General features: G+C 39.1%; 1 protein-coding gene across 1 annotated transcript in view; it reads right to left on the bottom strand.

Moving 5' to 3' along the window:
• Positions 1-14,047, bottom strand: part of KMT2C (lysine methyltransferase 2C) — a gene marked incomplete in the record, with an annotated part of 4,117,755 nt that overhangs the window by 558,778 nt on the left and 3,544,930 nt on the right. Inside the window, 2 exon segments of the mRNA XM_044066891.1 lie at positions 9,755-10,004; positions 11,137-11,276. Coding sequence (XP_043922826.1) covers positions 9,755-10,004; positions 11,137-11,276 — 390 coding nt within the window.

Raw genomic sequence — 14,047 nt, 5'->3', positions numbered from 1 at the left:
AACTTTATGAGAAACAAACTAAAAATGAGGCAAAAATCTGGACAGTTTAGAGGTATCCTGGCATGTTAAGTATTAAAAAACTAAGTAGATTGTGTTTTATTCTCTACAAAATGTATACCCCTGCTGCAACAGCTGTACCTGAAGAAAGCAAATACATTTACAAAGTATTTCACAAAAAAAATAAGTTCTGTACTCATCATAATGTTCCATCTGTGTTGTCAATCATCATTCATTCTTGACCAATAGGAGATCATCGGAACAAGCTCAGCCGTTATAAAGCTCGCACCAGACAAAAAATTCTTGAGCTAAGACTATACCCACAATGCCTCTCTCTCCATTACCTCAGATCAAGTTTGCAGCCAAAGTAAGACAGAAGAACATATAAACAAAGGTAGAAGCTATGTCCAAGGTCAAACCGATAGGTTCCCAGGACAAGTGTCTGATCCTCCATAAAATCTACAGGAGGGGAAAGGAGGGTGGGATGTCAAGAATGAATGAAGATCGACAATATAGATGGAACGTTATGGTGAGTGCCTAACTTCTTTATCTGATGTTGTCAATCTTCATTCATTCTTGACTAATGGGACAAAGTCTCCAGCTACTTTAGGCCCTGGGTGGCCTTATGGAAGGATATTCCTGAGAACCATAGAGCTAAAGGATGCTCTTCCCCTTGAGACCATATTCAATTTGCAATGAGTGATAAAGGTATGAAGCTTAGCCCATGTTGCAGCTGTGCACATCTCTTCCATGGAGCCTTATGAATGAAAAACAGCTGATATGATCTGATCTGATGGATCTCACTGCAAAAACTATTGCCTATGCCTCCATGTTTACTCTCACTTAAATAGGTGTACTGATAAGGGAGCTCCTAACCACTCCAAATATAATAAAATGTTAAAAACAAACTCTGGTGGAATACCCATATAAAATATTTAACACAAGAAAGAAATTATTTAATGCTCATAATCTCATTCTACGTACTTTAACAGTAAATTTAAGCAAGCTAGTAAAGAGTTTAAGGGAACCACCAGGAAGCTCAAAATTAAATATGAACTTAAAATAACCACTAAAATCAAAAACAAACTACACATCTTTAACTATGTCATGAAGTTAAGAACTAATACCCAAGTTCAGAACTAGTTTACAATACTGCCTATTCTAACCCAAAGAGAACAGCTAATACCTTAGCTGACAAGCTTAGTTCACATTTTATTCCACACACAATTACTGCTATTTCACAGACTCCAGAGTCATACCTGTCCCCTTTAATTATTATGGAACAAGTCTAGTCAGTCTGGCCAGTCTTCTCAAAAGCTGAGACCACCGCATCCATGGGCCAACGTAGTATACTGTTCCAACATCTACTTAAATCACTTGAATAAGCCTCTTCACTGTTTACATCCCTGAAGCCTGGAAAACAGCCACTGTAGTGCTGCTGCACAACAATGTCCCAACAACAGACTATGGTAACTACAGACCGATTAGTCTCAATAGCCTCATACATAAACTTATGGAGCATATCTCAGACTTCGTTAATATGGGCAATGAAAACCTGTTAATCCTAGACCCTGTCAATCTGGCTTTGTCTAAGGAAGGTCTTATTTCTTACCTGTTCTAAATTAACAGGGGATAGGAGAGTTCTGAAAATGCAATTAGCTTTTTTGTTTGATGGTTTTCATTAAAACAAAAAGATTTGAAAAATGTGACATAGGTTCAAATGGAAATAAGAAACAACTGCATAAAAGACCAGCCTGCCAAACAGTGTGTACATGTAAGACTAAAGCTGGAAATATACACTCAAAAAAACATTGTGTATTTTAGATGGGAAAGTAGCATTGTATCATACTGGCTACTCTACCCATATTATCTTGGAACCAAAATGGCATGACATGTATAGACAAAAAGGAAAGCGTATTTAATTATATTACGAAATGCAGAGTGCAAATATCAAAGCTGCAGGAATCACATTTGGAAAGAAATGAGCATGTAAATTTGACAAAGTATTTCAGGATGGATATTCAGCAGAATATCGGGGACAAAGGAAAAGTGGAGTAATAGTACTAATTGCTAGAGAGGCTCCAACAGTGATAAAAAGAGGGGAAAAAGACAATATGGAGCAATGTGGTTTTGTCAGGGAAGGCGAACATTTGACATCAGCAGAACAGTGATGAATCAGAAGGAAGAAGAATTTAAGAAAATATAGCTGTTGTTGGTGGGTGGGTCTTGATGTAGAGAAAGCATTTGACAGAGTAAGCTGGGATTTTATGAGTATGGCAATGGAAGCATTTGCATTCCCTAATACAATAATAAGGTTAATTAGGACGATATATGAAGGATCAGAGGCAACAATTTATTTTTACATATGGGTCAGTCATATTTTTATTAACCAGAGCAGAAGCTGTGGACAATAATTGACAAAGAGTTGAAGGAATTCAACTGGGAGGAGAACAGGGTAAGAGTTAAGTGGGAGAAGTTGATTCTTCCAATAGCAAAATGTAGTTTAGGTTTACCTCATTTGAAGGGATAGTTTAGAGCTACACAGGGGTGAACTTCTACCTCCCAATCCAATGGTCCAAATTATACTTTTATTTGGTTAGGGATGAACTCTGTTTTACATGGATAAGAAGCCTATTCAAGAGAAAGGGTATTCTCAGACATATACTGGTCCCTCCACAATATCCTATATATTTCGTACGTATGGTTTAAGTCCTTAAATCAGTTATTTCTGATGCTATTTGTTTTGCGAATATTCAGAAGGCCCATCAGAGTGGGATTCAAGGATGCTTTGTATGGCAGGAATAGATCCCTCCTCAACAGTTTCTAGGAGACTGAGAACAGGGATAGGGCTTTGAGGCAATGACACAGAACATGTTGTTTATGCCCTGTATTCTTGTTGCAAGTGCCCAGGCTGGCATATATCAAAGAGGACACTGTACTCAATGATTGGTCTAATGAGGATCTAATAAAGTGCAATGATGACTTCCTTGGTCCTATATGCTATATTGTGACTTACAAGTCGTGCAACATAGAATGATTTCTTTACTGTTCTAGGCACATGGTTGTCAAAGGCCATGTTACTTTCTACTTGAGTGCCCAAATCCCTGACTACTGGCTTTACTCTTAGAGGGTATGTTATCAATGAGGCAGTTTCTGGGTATGGCTGACTTCCGAAAGGCTACTATTATGCATTTTTTGGCACTGAGTTTCAGACCATGATTCTGACACCAACTATTTGTCTGAGTCAACCCTTCTTGGAGGATATTTGTATCTTTGGGAGATTCTATGACTGCACCTAGTTTGCAATTAGCAGCAAACGTAGTCAGCCAAATGCCCCTGATGTTAGCCTTGACTACAGAGAAGTCGAGGTCAAAAAGGTCTGGACCCTCAACAGAGTCCAAAGGAAACTGGCCTTTCTGTGGAGGTGGACTCCCCTATCCAAACTTCCTGGGTCCTATCCGATAGCCACCTGGATATCCACTGGGTGACATATCTAATTCCATGAGTTTGTCTACAATGCCCAAGTGTAGTACTGTATCAAATGCCTTGGCTAGGTCAAGGTAGACAGTATGCAATATTTTGCGTCCATTGCCTTTATGACCTTCTCGAAGAAGTCTATAAGGTTGAACATGCATGATCTGTCCTTGGCAAAACCAAACTGGGCTGGATCCAGAGTCTTAAGACTTTCTAGGTCATTGTTAATCTTTTCCATAACAACTCTTTCCACAGCTTTGCATATGAGACTAGTCAGGCTCATGGGTCTGTAGTTTCTGGGTTCTGTAGAATGGTCTCCTCCCACCTTGTGCAGATGGATGACAGTTGCAGTTCTCCATTCGAATGACAAGTAGCCTGTCTAGAGGCTATGGTCAAACACCAATTCTAGTGGCCTTGACAGGTCATGTTTCATGCCACATGGATGCTGGCAATGGCAATGAATTGTGCCCACAATGCCTGCCATGAACTTTAAACAAACTAAAAATGTAACAAACACTTCTGCGAACGGAGGTGCGGTGTAACCAGACTCCATTCTCCCCATAATAAGAGTCTTTAAGTTCACATTCTTAGTTTACATGTATATTTTTTTTCTTAGGTAACCTGATAAACCTCTGCTAATGATAAATTTACACATGTACCTGCATACATTATATTTTAAACTATATCATGCAGGAAAAGAAAATTTCATTTTGTGGTTTATAAATTGTATTTTGCACTAATTGCAGAATAAATACACACATTTCACAAAGCACTAAAGTGACAGACTAGAAGCCATGCCATGATGATTACATGTGTATATATATATATATATTTATACACACAAATACATGGGTCTACTTCTCTTGTTCAAAAACACATTTCTTCAAGCAAGAGAAAGCCAAGACCCACTTTAGCGAAAGTGCACTTTCGTCAAAATCAGTTTACCAAAGCACTATACAGTGGGGATAAGGAAATATACCTTTTCCCCACTGTAATGCCATCTCAGAGTTAGTATATATAAGTAGTGAGGGGTGTGGGGAGAGCACAGGGGGTGCAGGGGGGCTTGCCCCCTCCCACCTGCAAAAATGTGCTTCACTTTGCCGGTCCAGAAGTAGACCCATATTTATACATACATACATAGCTTTTTTTTTTTTTTTTTTACTTATTTACTTATATGGACTTGCCAGCTGGATAGGGCACTACTCCATCCACAATGACTTGGTTTAGACTTGGCCAGGAATAACCATCTAGTTAAATCATTTGCTCAGAATCGCAATGGTGGTTGATGGAATGAAATATTGGACACACTGCAAAGAAAGTTTATTTACTGACTGAAATTGTTTACCAGGGTAGACTGCTGATCATTTCTGACTAATTTCAGTTTCAACCCCGGAGAATAAAGTGGTTAAAAACTCTTACAAATTAAATGTTATTGCACAGTAGGTAAGTACTGCATTAGGAAGGATTTGTTACTAATGGCTGTTGGAGCTGTAAGACAATCAAACAGAAAACCCTCTGAATCACTCCATGCAAACCATAGATTTTGGAGAAATATTTCACAAAGCTGATATATACTGTATTGTTGCCATGTCATTCATTGATGCTATTCCCAAATCTGTAAGAAATTTGTTGAGAGGTATTACACTACACAATAACCAATTCCGTAAGGGTGTGCTGTCATACTTGTTAGCCCAGATTCCATTAAATATGAAGGTTCTTTTTCATGTGAACCTTGGTGTATGGGGACAAGATGGGTCCTCCTCATACTAGGCCATCAAGTCCCTCATCACTCAGGGAAAGCCTAGGAGAAGAGTCCTCATTCCTTCTAGCCACTCTGGGGCACTGTCCTGTGGACTCAAAGGACTGCTCTCCAGAAGCAAGCTAGTCATTACTGTTTAAAGACAGCTGACTGAGGGATGATCACAGCTTACATCCCAAGATGCTCCCTCTACATGTGGCTGTCATCCACTGAAGCACAGACAATTAAACTCAAGCCCCTGCTAGTTACAGTGACGAAGTGATACAGGGGGACCAGGAATCTATTTCAAGAAAATATTTAACTCCTTGTAGGGTGTTAACAGTTGTGTGCCATAAAATTCTTCATGTTTTTGATGGTACACCAGCAAAATCAAGGGGCTACATGTGGAACCCTCCCTCCAATTGATGCATAAGGCAATTTCAACTGCTTCCATTATGCATATGATATGATAGGTCAGTAGCATCTCCCTACCACATCTACAGGTAGACTGACTGAAGAGTTACATTTACTGCAGTGTTTCAAACTAAGCACCAATTCCAAGCAGCAGAAAATATGCAGGTGTAGGTCCTGGCTCATAATCTTGCAGCCACAAAAGTACTTTAATCAATCTCTTTTTTTCTCTCTTTATGTCATCCTGATAGCCATCCAAATGCCCCACATTCATCTTTGGAAGTATTGGCCACTCCAATCTACTCCCAGATTACCATTTTATTTCTGCCATGACCAATGTGAAACTGGAGGGTCCTGCAGGAGATGTGCTATCAGACCCCCCCCATCTTATGACCTATTCCTCAACGCATGGCATGACATCCTCCGGGGGTGGAAGTGGTAGTGGTGGTGGTGGTGGGGGGGGGCTGGTTATGCAATGGGCAGATTACACTGAACTGCTCCACACGTCCATATGGCGATGAAGTTAGTATGCTAACCCACCTCTTGGCTGAAGAACATCGTGAATGGCTTTCCATCCTCCACCTGGAAGCTCCTATCACTCCGTGTGCCTGCGCACTAGTCATCCTCCCAGGATGGGCACAGCCATCTTTCCTGCCACTCCTTAAGTCTTCTGAGTTACTAATCGAACCTGGGTCAACTAGGCTGTAGTCGGGGCTTTGTCTCTATATGCCAGTGGAGCAGCATCCACAAGAATACTTAGACTGATACAACTGCTTTGGGTTTCAACCACAGAATTCCACGATAAACTATGTAAAAGGTGTACAGAACTGGTGGGTTCTGGGTTTAAATGTGAGTAAGGCATGTGATGCCATGATATGTACCAGTATGTACACCACCAGCATGGAAGACAGAAAAAATGCTGCAAATGGAATAGAAGGAAGGACAAATATAATTAATCACAGATCCACTACATTAGGTCCACAATTTAGATCTGTGATCAAGCCACACTGCTTTATTAAATGTGTATGCCTTCCATTACTTTGTTTTACATACACTAATGTTTTTTTTATTTTCCAACTCTGTTCTAGAGGCCATGCTTAAAATAAATTCAAGATAACTATATCACTTACATTACCAGACTTAAAACAAGAAAGTACCAAACATCAAAAAAGTGTCAATGAAAAAATAACCTGCCTAACTGCTAAAGGAAATAAACATACTTCTTGACATATTTTGCCTATCCACATACAGATCAAAGTATCACATAACTCTTCTAGTACTGTAGCATAATATCACAATGGTAATTTAAGGTTTATTCATACCTCCCAACCTCTTAAAGCACAAAATCTGGACAAAGCCATAATTAATGGGAGGACAGAGGCCCCAAAATGGGGACAATCTTTCACTACTGCTCTTACAAATGAAGAAAATTGAAATAATAACAGGTTTTACATTAGCATGAATTTTTTGAAGGGTATGAAGTATGAAACTCAAATGTCTGTCAATATTTTCTGACTTGAGTCTTCACTGAGTTACCAAAGATTGGCCAGAAAAACAAAATTTTATGAGGAACAGACCGAAAATAAGAGGCAAAAATCTGGACACACTGCGAAAATATGGACAGTTGAGAGGTATGAGTGTATTACTTAGATATCACAATCCAAACCAACAGTTATCTCCATATAGTTACTGCTGTAATACCCAACAAGCTAGTCAACTACTATCTTGCTGATCCTGATATTTTTACATTTATACAATGCTCACTTCTACCCTTGATATGGTTATCTATTCTCTTTCCTAACAACCTTTTATTTATTTATTTATTTATTGACATTTGTTAACCGGGTTTGTCCATCTGGGCTTATGGCCTATTTTCAGTGGAGACCCGAGGAGAAAAGCTCCAGTAGTACATTTTTAAACAAGTACAATTTTAAACAATACTGATACAATAGCAGTTATAGCAAAAAGATTCACATATGTTGGGTTACATGCATAAAGTTAAAGTTGCATTAAAAAGAAGCTAAGTAACACATTTTACATTGATATAGCTGAATAGGTCAACAATAAAAAAAATTTTTGTATAAAATTATGCAAATACATAGTAGACACATTGGAGAGAGAGGTGTGATGAGGTACTAAGTATGGTTCTTTTGAGGGTACATAAAGGGAAGGAAGACTAAGTGGGGTCATGGCAAGGGCAGGTTCTGGAATTGAGAAAATAAGCTTTTAGTTCATTTTTAAAGTGCGAGGTGTGGGAGACTGAACGTTAGTCAAGGGGAAGTTTGTTCCAAGCAAGGACAAGGGAGTGTTTGTAGAGTAGTTTGCCTACTGACGTTTTTGGGTGGTAGATATCAAGTAATTGTTGGTTAGAAGTGTGGAGGGTCCGGGATGGGATGTAGATGGAGACTAAGGAAGATAGAGATGGACAGAAGGAGGGTTTAAAAAGAATAGAGTGTATCATATGAAATTGATAAGATAGCAGACATTGGGGAAGTTCAAGCCATTGAAGAGAGTTTAAAGAAATGCAGTGGTGTGACTTATATGGGGAGTTAGTAATGAATCTGGCTATTTTATGGTAAGTCTGTTGGAGTTTGTTTAGAGTGGAGGCCTGGATATTGGTAAGAACTGGGGCGGCGTATAAGAGGGAGGGGAGGAGGAGTGCCTGGCCCAGGGTAAGTCTAGACTCAGGGGTTAGGAATTTTTTGTTCCGATATAGCAGACCTAGTTTCTGGTTTGTTTTTTTTTATACACTGGAGTATGTGTAGGTTGAACTTTAGTTCGTCATCGATAATGACCCCTAGGAGTTTTGTGTGGGTGTCAGGTTGGATAGTTGTATTGTTAGAAGATGTAATAAAAAAGGAGGTTTTGTGATGAGAAAGAGAACAGGGAAGGAAAAGTAGGAGTTTGGTCTTTTTGGGATTTAGGATCAATAAGTTGTGAGAGAGCCATTGTTCAGTGGTTCAGGAATGTTATTTGAGATGGATATAAGTGTGGAGTTGTCGGCATACTGAATAAGGGAGGATTTTTTGAATGAGGTGTAAAGATCATTGGTGAAGATGTTAAACAAAAGGGATCCCAAGATCGAGCCTTGGGGAACACCAGTGGAGATGGGAAGGAAAGGTGAGGAGGATGACAGCCATTTGACAGACTGTTCCCTGCCAGATAGGTAACTATTAAACAAGGTAAGTGCGGAGGCTGATAGGTGGATTTTTGCGAGTTTGGATAGTAGTAGAGGATGAGAGACAGTATCGAAGGCTTTGGAGAGATCCAGGAAGAGACAGGAAATGAGTTTATTGTTGTCTAGGGCCTCTGCAATGATATGAGTGAAGGAGAGGAGGGCAGTGGTGGTGCTGTGGTGAGGACGAAATCCATGTTGGGTAGGGGTAAGTAAGTGGTGCGTGAGGAGGTGATTGAGAAGCTGCGACTGAATACATTTTTCTAATATCTTGGAGAGGGGGGACATAATGGCAATGAGTAGTTTGAGGGTTCAGTGGAGTTTCCACCTTTATGAAGAGGGATAGTGAAGAAAGATTTCCAAAGGGTGGGGTCAGTTGATTCCAGAATAGATCAATGAATTAGTATAGATACAGGATAGGCAATTGAGTCAGCAGCAAGTTTGAGGAATGTAGGAGATAGATTGTCAGTGGAAGGAGAGCAAGGTTTTAGCTTGAGTAGTAGAGATTTGATGTAAGTAATGGGAACTGACTCAAAAGAAAACAAAGCTGTGTTAGTGGGACTTGGAGGGGTGGGTGTCGAAGTAGAGTTTGGTTTAGAGGTTACCAGATTTTGGATGGAAGAGATAAAGTATTTATTCAGGAGGGCAGCCATTTCCTGAGAGGAAGAATTAGGGTATGGGGAGGGATTAGAGGGTTTTCCAGGATAGAGGATGTTGTTGGGAATTGACCAAAATTTTCGAGGACTGGATTTGATGTTAAGCTGAGCAGAGCTATAGTATAACTTTTTGTCATTAGTTGTATGTTTTTTGCAAGGTTCCTCAGTTGCCTGCATTTTTGAAGAACCTGTGCAAAGAATGGGTGCTTTTTTGTAATTAAGCAGTCTTTTTAACAATAATGTTTTGGGAGATGAGAAAACACATTCAAAGACAAAGTTACAGAATAACAAAGGTAAACTTACCACAGCCAGTTGATGGAAAACGAAAAGGAGGTTGTGTAAAACTTGAGCATCCAGCAAATTTGAGTGATCCAGCTGGTCGCACGTGAGCACCATTTATCAACAAATGCGATCTGCTTTCCAGGCCCTGACTTATTCGCTGCTGTTTCAACAATGTTAGTGTGGGAGTTTCCAAGATGTCACTAACTTCATAGCTGTTAGGAATTTTGACATGGAGAAGTTCAGCCACTGCTGCCACGACTTCATTTATATTCTACAAAGAAAAACAAAAAAAGAACCCCAAGTACATTAACAAAATATCAATATTCCAACATAATCATTAACAAACTGTGTAGTGATCTAATGATAGCAAAGCTAGCATACAAGGGCTCACAAATACTAGTATAAAGTCAGTATTATTTCCATGCAACAAATGTGTTTTATTAACCTACAATCTACTCAACTCTCACTCTTGGAACAGTGCTATAATAACACAGCAAAATTTGCCACCAATCATCATTATAAGACAAATCACTGTCTGGCTTAAAAAAAACTTCAGTGGTTTGAGCTAAGGCATTACCTTACACTTTCTATTATCCAAGAACCATTATGCTGCACCATTTCTACAGTTCATCTATTATCCACACAAATGCCCTAATTTGAAAAATATTCTCCAACTCTATAATCCAAACAGACAGCTGAGATCCACTGACAAAATCTTATTAACGGTTACAAAAGCTAACAACTCAGCTGGTGCCTCTTTGTACTCCTCTTTCCTGGCTAAAACTTGGAACTCCCTTCCTCTCACTCTAAGAAACACAGCAAACATCAATTCTTTTAAAGGCACAAACAAGAACACATAAAAGATTCCTGGATCTGTACATGCAAAACTCCTGGATGAAAAATGTCCTCCTGCTCCTTACTTTCTACCATTCCTTCCAAACACTGTATCCTTAATTATTGTTCCAAAATCTTCTCCTTGTCCACCTTTCCCTCTTCTTCCTTCTACCTATCCTAAAACATTTGTTCTTACCTCATAATACTAATCTTCCATTTCCCTCCTTTTCTCTTCTTCCATAGCTCTTTACATGTTGCTGCCATTAATTAATGACTCTGTCGAATATTTGTTGATTACCTACATATCTCTGTTTACTATTCTCTTTATGTAAATTTTTTCTGGAGTTTTTCTCCATGGAAAATGTTTCATGGCTCATTACATGATACTGCTATTAATTAATGATGCTCTGGTTAAAATTTGCATATTTGTTGATCAGTTACATTCCTCTGTTTACTATTGTTCTACATGTAACGTTTGAATTTTTCTGTGGCTTTTCTCACTAGACCTCCAGTTAAAGGGGGTAGCTTAATACAATAAGTAATTCATAACATAATTCACTCTGACTCACCTCAGAAGCTGAAGGATTCAGTGTAAGTGCTACAGAGATAAGACCTGCATGAGGGCTGTCTGTTGGCTGTCCAAAAGGAGATCCAAACTTGAACGTTCTTGAAGCAGATTCCATTTTAATGTTGTGCTGTGCTTGGGAACCTGTGTATGTAACACACAAAGTATGAATGAGAAATGAGCCAAAATGATAAAGACTTAAAACATATACTATAAAGATAAAACAAAAATATTATCATATATATATCTATATATATATATATATCTATATATATATCTATCTATATATATATATATATCTATATCTATATATATATATATATATATATATATATCTATATATATATATATATATATATATATATATATATATATATATATAGAGTTCAACTACAATCCCTCTTCCTGAAAGAGCAAAGTTGTGTTTTTGAGAAAAAGATGTTTACTTTAAACAATCTGATAACACTACAATCTCTTGATTTTCTGACATCAGCTTTATCTTTCACAGGTCAAGGTTGACCTGAGACTTATCCTGTCAAGCAAAAGGTGTACAGATCCATTCTTAGATGGGTCACCAGTCTACTGCAGGATGCACATACATACACTTACCAAAGGGCAACCTAGGGGCCTATCAAATCACTATATCAGCCTATCTTTGGGAAGTGGGAGGAAATCAGAGACCATAGTAAACACCCATACAAACTTCTAGGATGGTTACGGAGATTCTGCATAAAAATAAAGAGCCAAGCAATATGAAACTGCAATGCCACCAAGATCTGAAATATTTAACAAAAAACAAAAAAAAAGAGAAAAGCAGAGTTATTTAAACTTTTTTTATGTGTAACAAAGTACATTAGTATTACGTTCTCACTATAAATAAGGACAGATGCATACTGATTTGTGACAGACTCTATGGGGGCTAGGGGTGCAGCCCAGCAGCGTGTACCATGAACCACCCTTGACAGTATAAGCTACTGGTATTCTATTTTACCAAGGTCTAACTTCCTTTAAAGTAAAACCTTTCTTAACAGTTTTATGTATGTAAGACAGTACATAATGGCTGTTTATACTCCTTTCCTAAATCTGCCCAAATGCTCACATGGGATCCTTTCAATGCCTCATTGGACAGTGTACTTATCTGTCTAATGTGGGTTAACAAAAGAGGTGTCCCCTTCTGTGATATATGGAGGCACACGGATCTTCATCTGGTAAACACCACTGTACCAGGGGGAAGGCTATGAGCAAGCCCAGCCCCCACACACACATCAATTCAGCCCCGTCTACTCAGTAAGTACAATTCCTTGTAAGCCTGAGCCAAAAGCTCTTAAAGCCAAATCCAAAACCAATATACTCCCAGTGTGATGCACACTCCTTCGTTCATGTTCTACGTAACAATGCTTTGTGCAGATGTGAAACTAGTATTAAGGGGTTATTATACAAACATTTACAGTTAAAAAGGAAATTTTTGAACAAGCTAGTTGAGATTTCAACATGGACTGTATTAATTAACATCTAAGCTGCACAGGTAAAACCAGAGTTTGAAGTGCTACAAGAGCATATTGTTACTGTCATAGAGAATGACACTGTTGGAAAAAAATGACACAATGCAATTGCAGAATTGCAATAAAAAATTTCCACGACAGAGACTGCTGTAAAAGCCTCAAAAAAAAGTAAATAAATATTATGCGCTCACCATGACTGTGCATCTGTGTTATCCACTTTCATTCTTCCTCAACAAATGAGTTCAGATCTGATCCTTGGATCTGACTCAGCCATTTTCTCTAAATTCTAGGATCCAACTCTCAAGTTCCTCCTTTACCCATAATGCCCCTCACCACTGAGTTACCTCAGCTCGAGTTTGTCAATATTATACAATGCCACAACAAAGTATCTCAATACTGATTTGACAGAAAAGTGATAGATGAAACAGGAAAGTACAGTTGTGTACAATTACCATAAATGTAGATGTTTGAGTGTATTCACTGTTGCAGTCATTACACTTGGGTTATCCTGCTGGCAGGCTACCCTCAGTCGGCCTGAATTCCAAAGTCTAGGTCCGGCGTCGGTTGCTGTCGCCTCTTCCCTGATGTCAGTGCGCCAGGGCTATAAAAGATGCAACCAACGCCATTTTCTTCAGTTTTTCTTGCCCCAGATGTCAGGTGCCCCCAAAAGGGAAGGCTAAAAATATGTCAATCAAACATGCATGCACCAAAATATATTATACCTGCATCTACAAGCAAATACACCACATAGGTTGTATAGGTTAGAGAAATGCAGCTAAGTTCCAGCAAAAAGAGATGGGGGATGGAGGGTGGGTAACCTGGACTGCAATAGTGAATACACTCGAAAACCTACATTTATGGTAGGTGTACACAACTGTACTATGTTCTTCATGTTTCGCTGTTGCAGTCATTACACTTGGGTTGAATCCCAAAGCTATGGTTGGGAGGCTGGAGATAAAAAGCATTAGGAGTGGCTATGAGGCCCTGCAGAACTACAGTGGCAAAGCCTGCCCTGGATTTAGAGTAGAGAGGTAAATGATAAGTGCTTTGTAAAGGTGTGCACTGAACTCCAGGTAGCAGCCTCTAAAATGTCTTTGGTTGGTACTCCCCTGAGGAAGGCTGCTGAAGTGGCTGCTGCTCGGGTTTAATGTGGCCTAATGCCCTTAGGCACTGGCTTGCCATGTTGAGAATAGCAGAAACGAATGCAGTGGCCTATCCACTTTGAAATGGTCTGCTTTGAGATGGCCTTTCCTTGTGATCCTGAAGCATATGCCACTAGTAGTTACTCAGTCTTTCTGAAAGCTTTGGTTCTCTTCAAGTAGAAGCGTAGCTGTCTGTATAAGTCAAAAGAATGCAGAATTCTCTCCCCCTTATTCTGTGGGTTTGGATAAAAGGTAGGCAGATGAATAGTTT

This window comes from Protopterus annectens, chromosome 3.part1, assembly GCF_019279795.1.
Source record: "Protopterus annectens isolate FY-2018-M chromosome 3.part1, PAN1.0, whole genome shotgun sequence".
NCBI classification, from domain to species: domain Eukaryota; kingdom Metazoa; phylum Chordata; order Ceratodontiformes; family Protopteridae; genus Protopterus; species Protopterus annectens.
The sequence above is the reverse complement of the archived record's forward strand: the minus strand, read 5'-3'. Positions and strand labels throughout refer to the sequence as shown.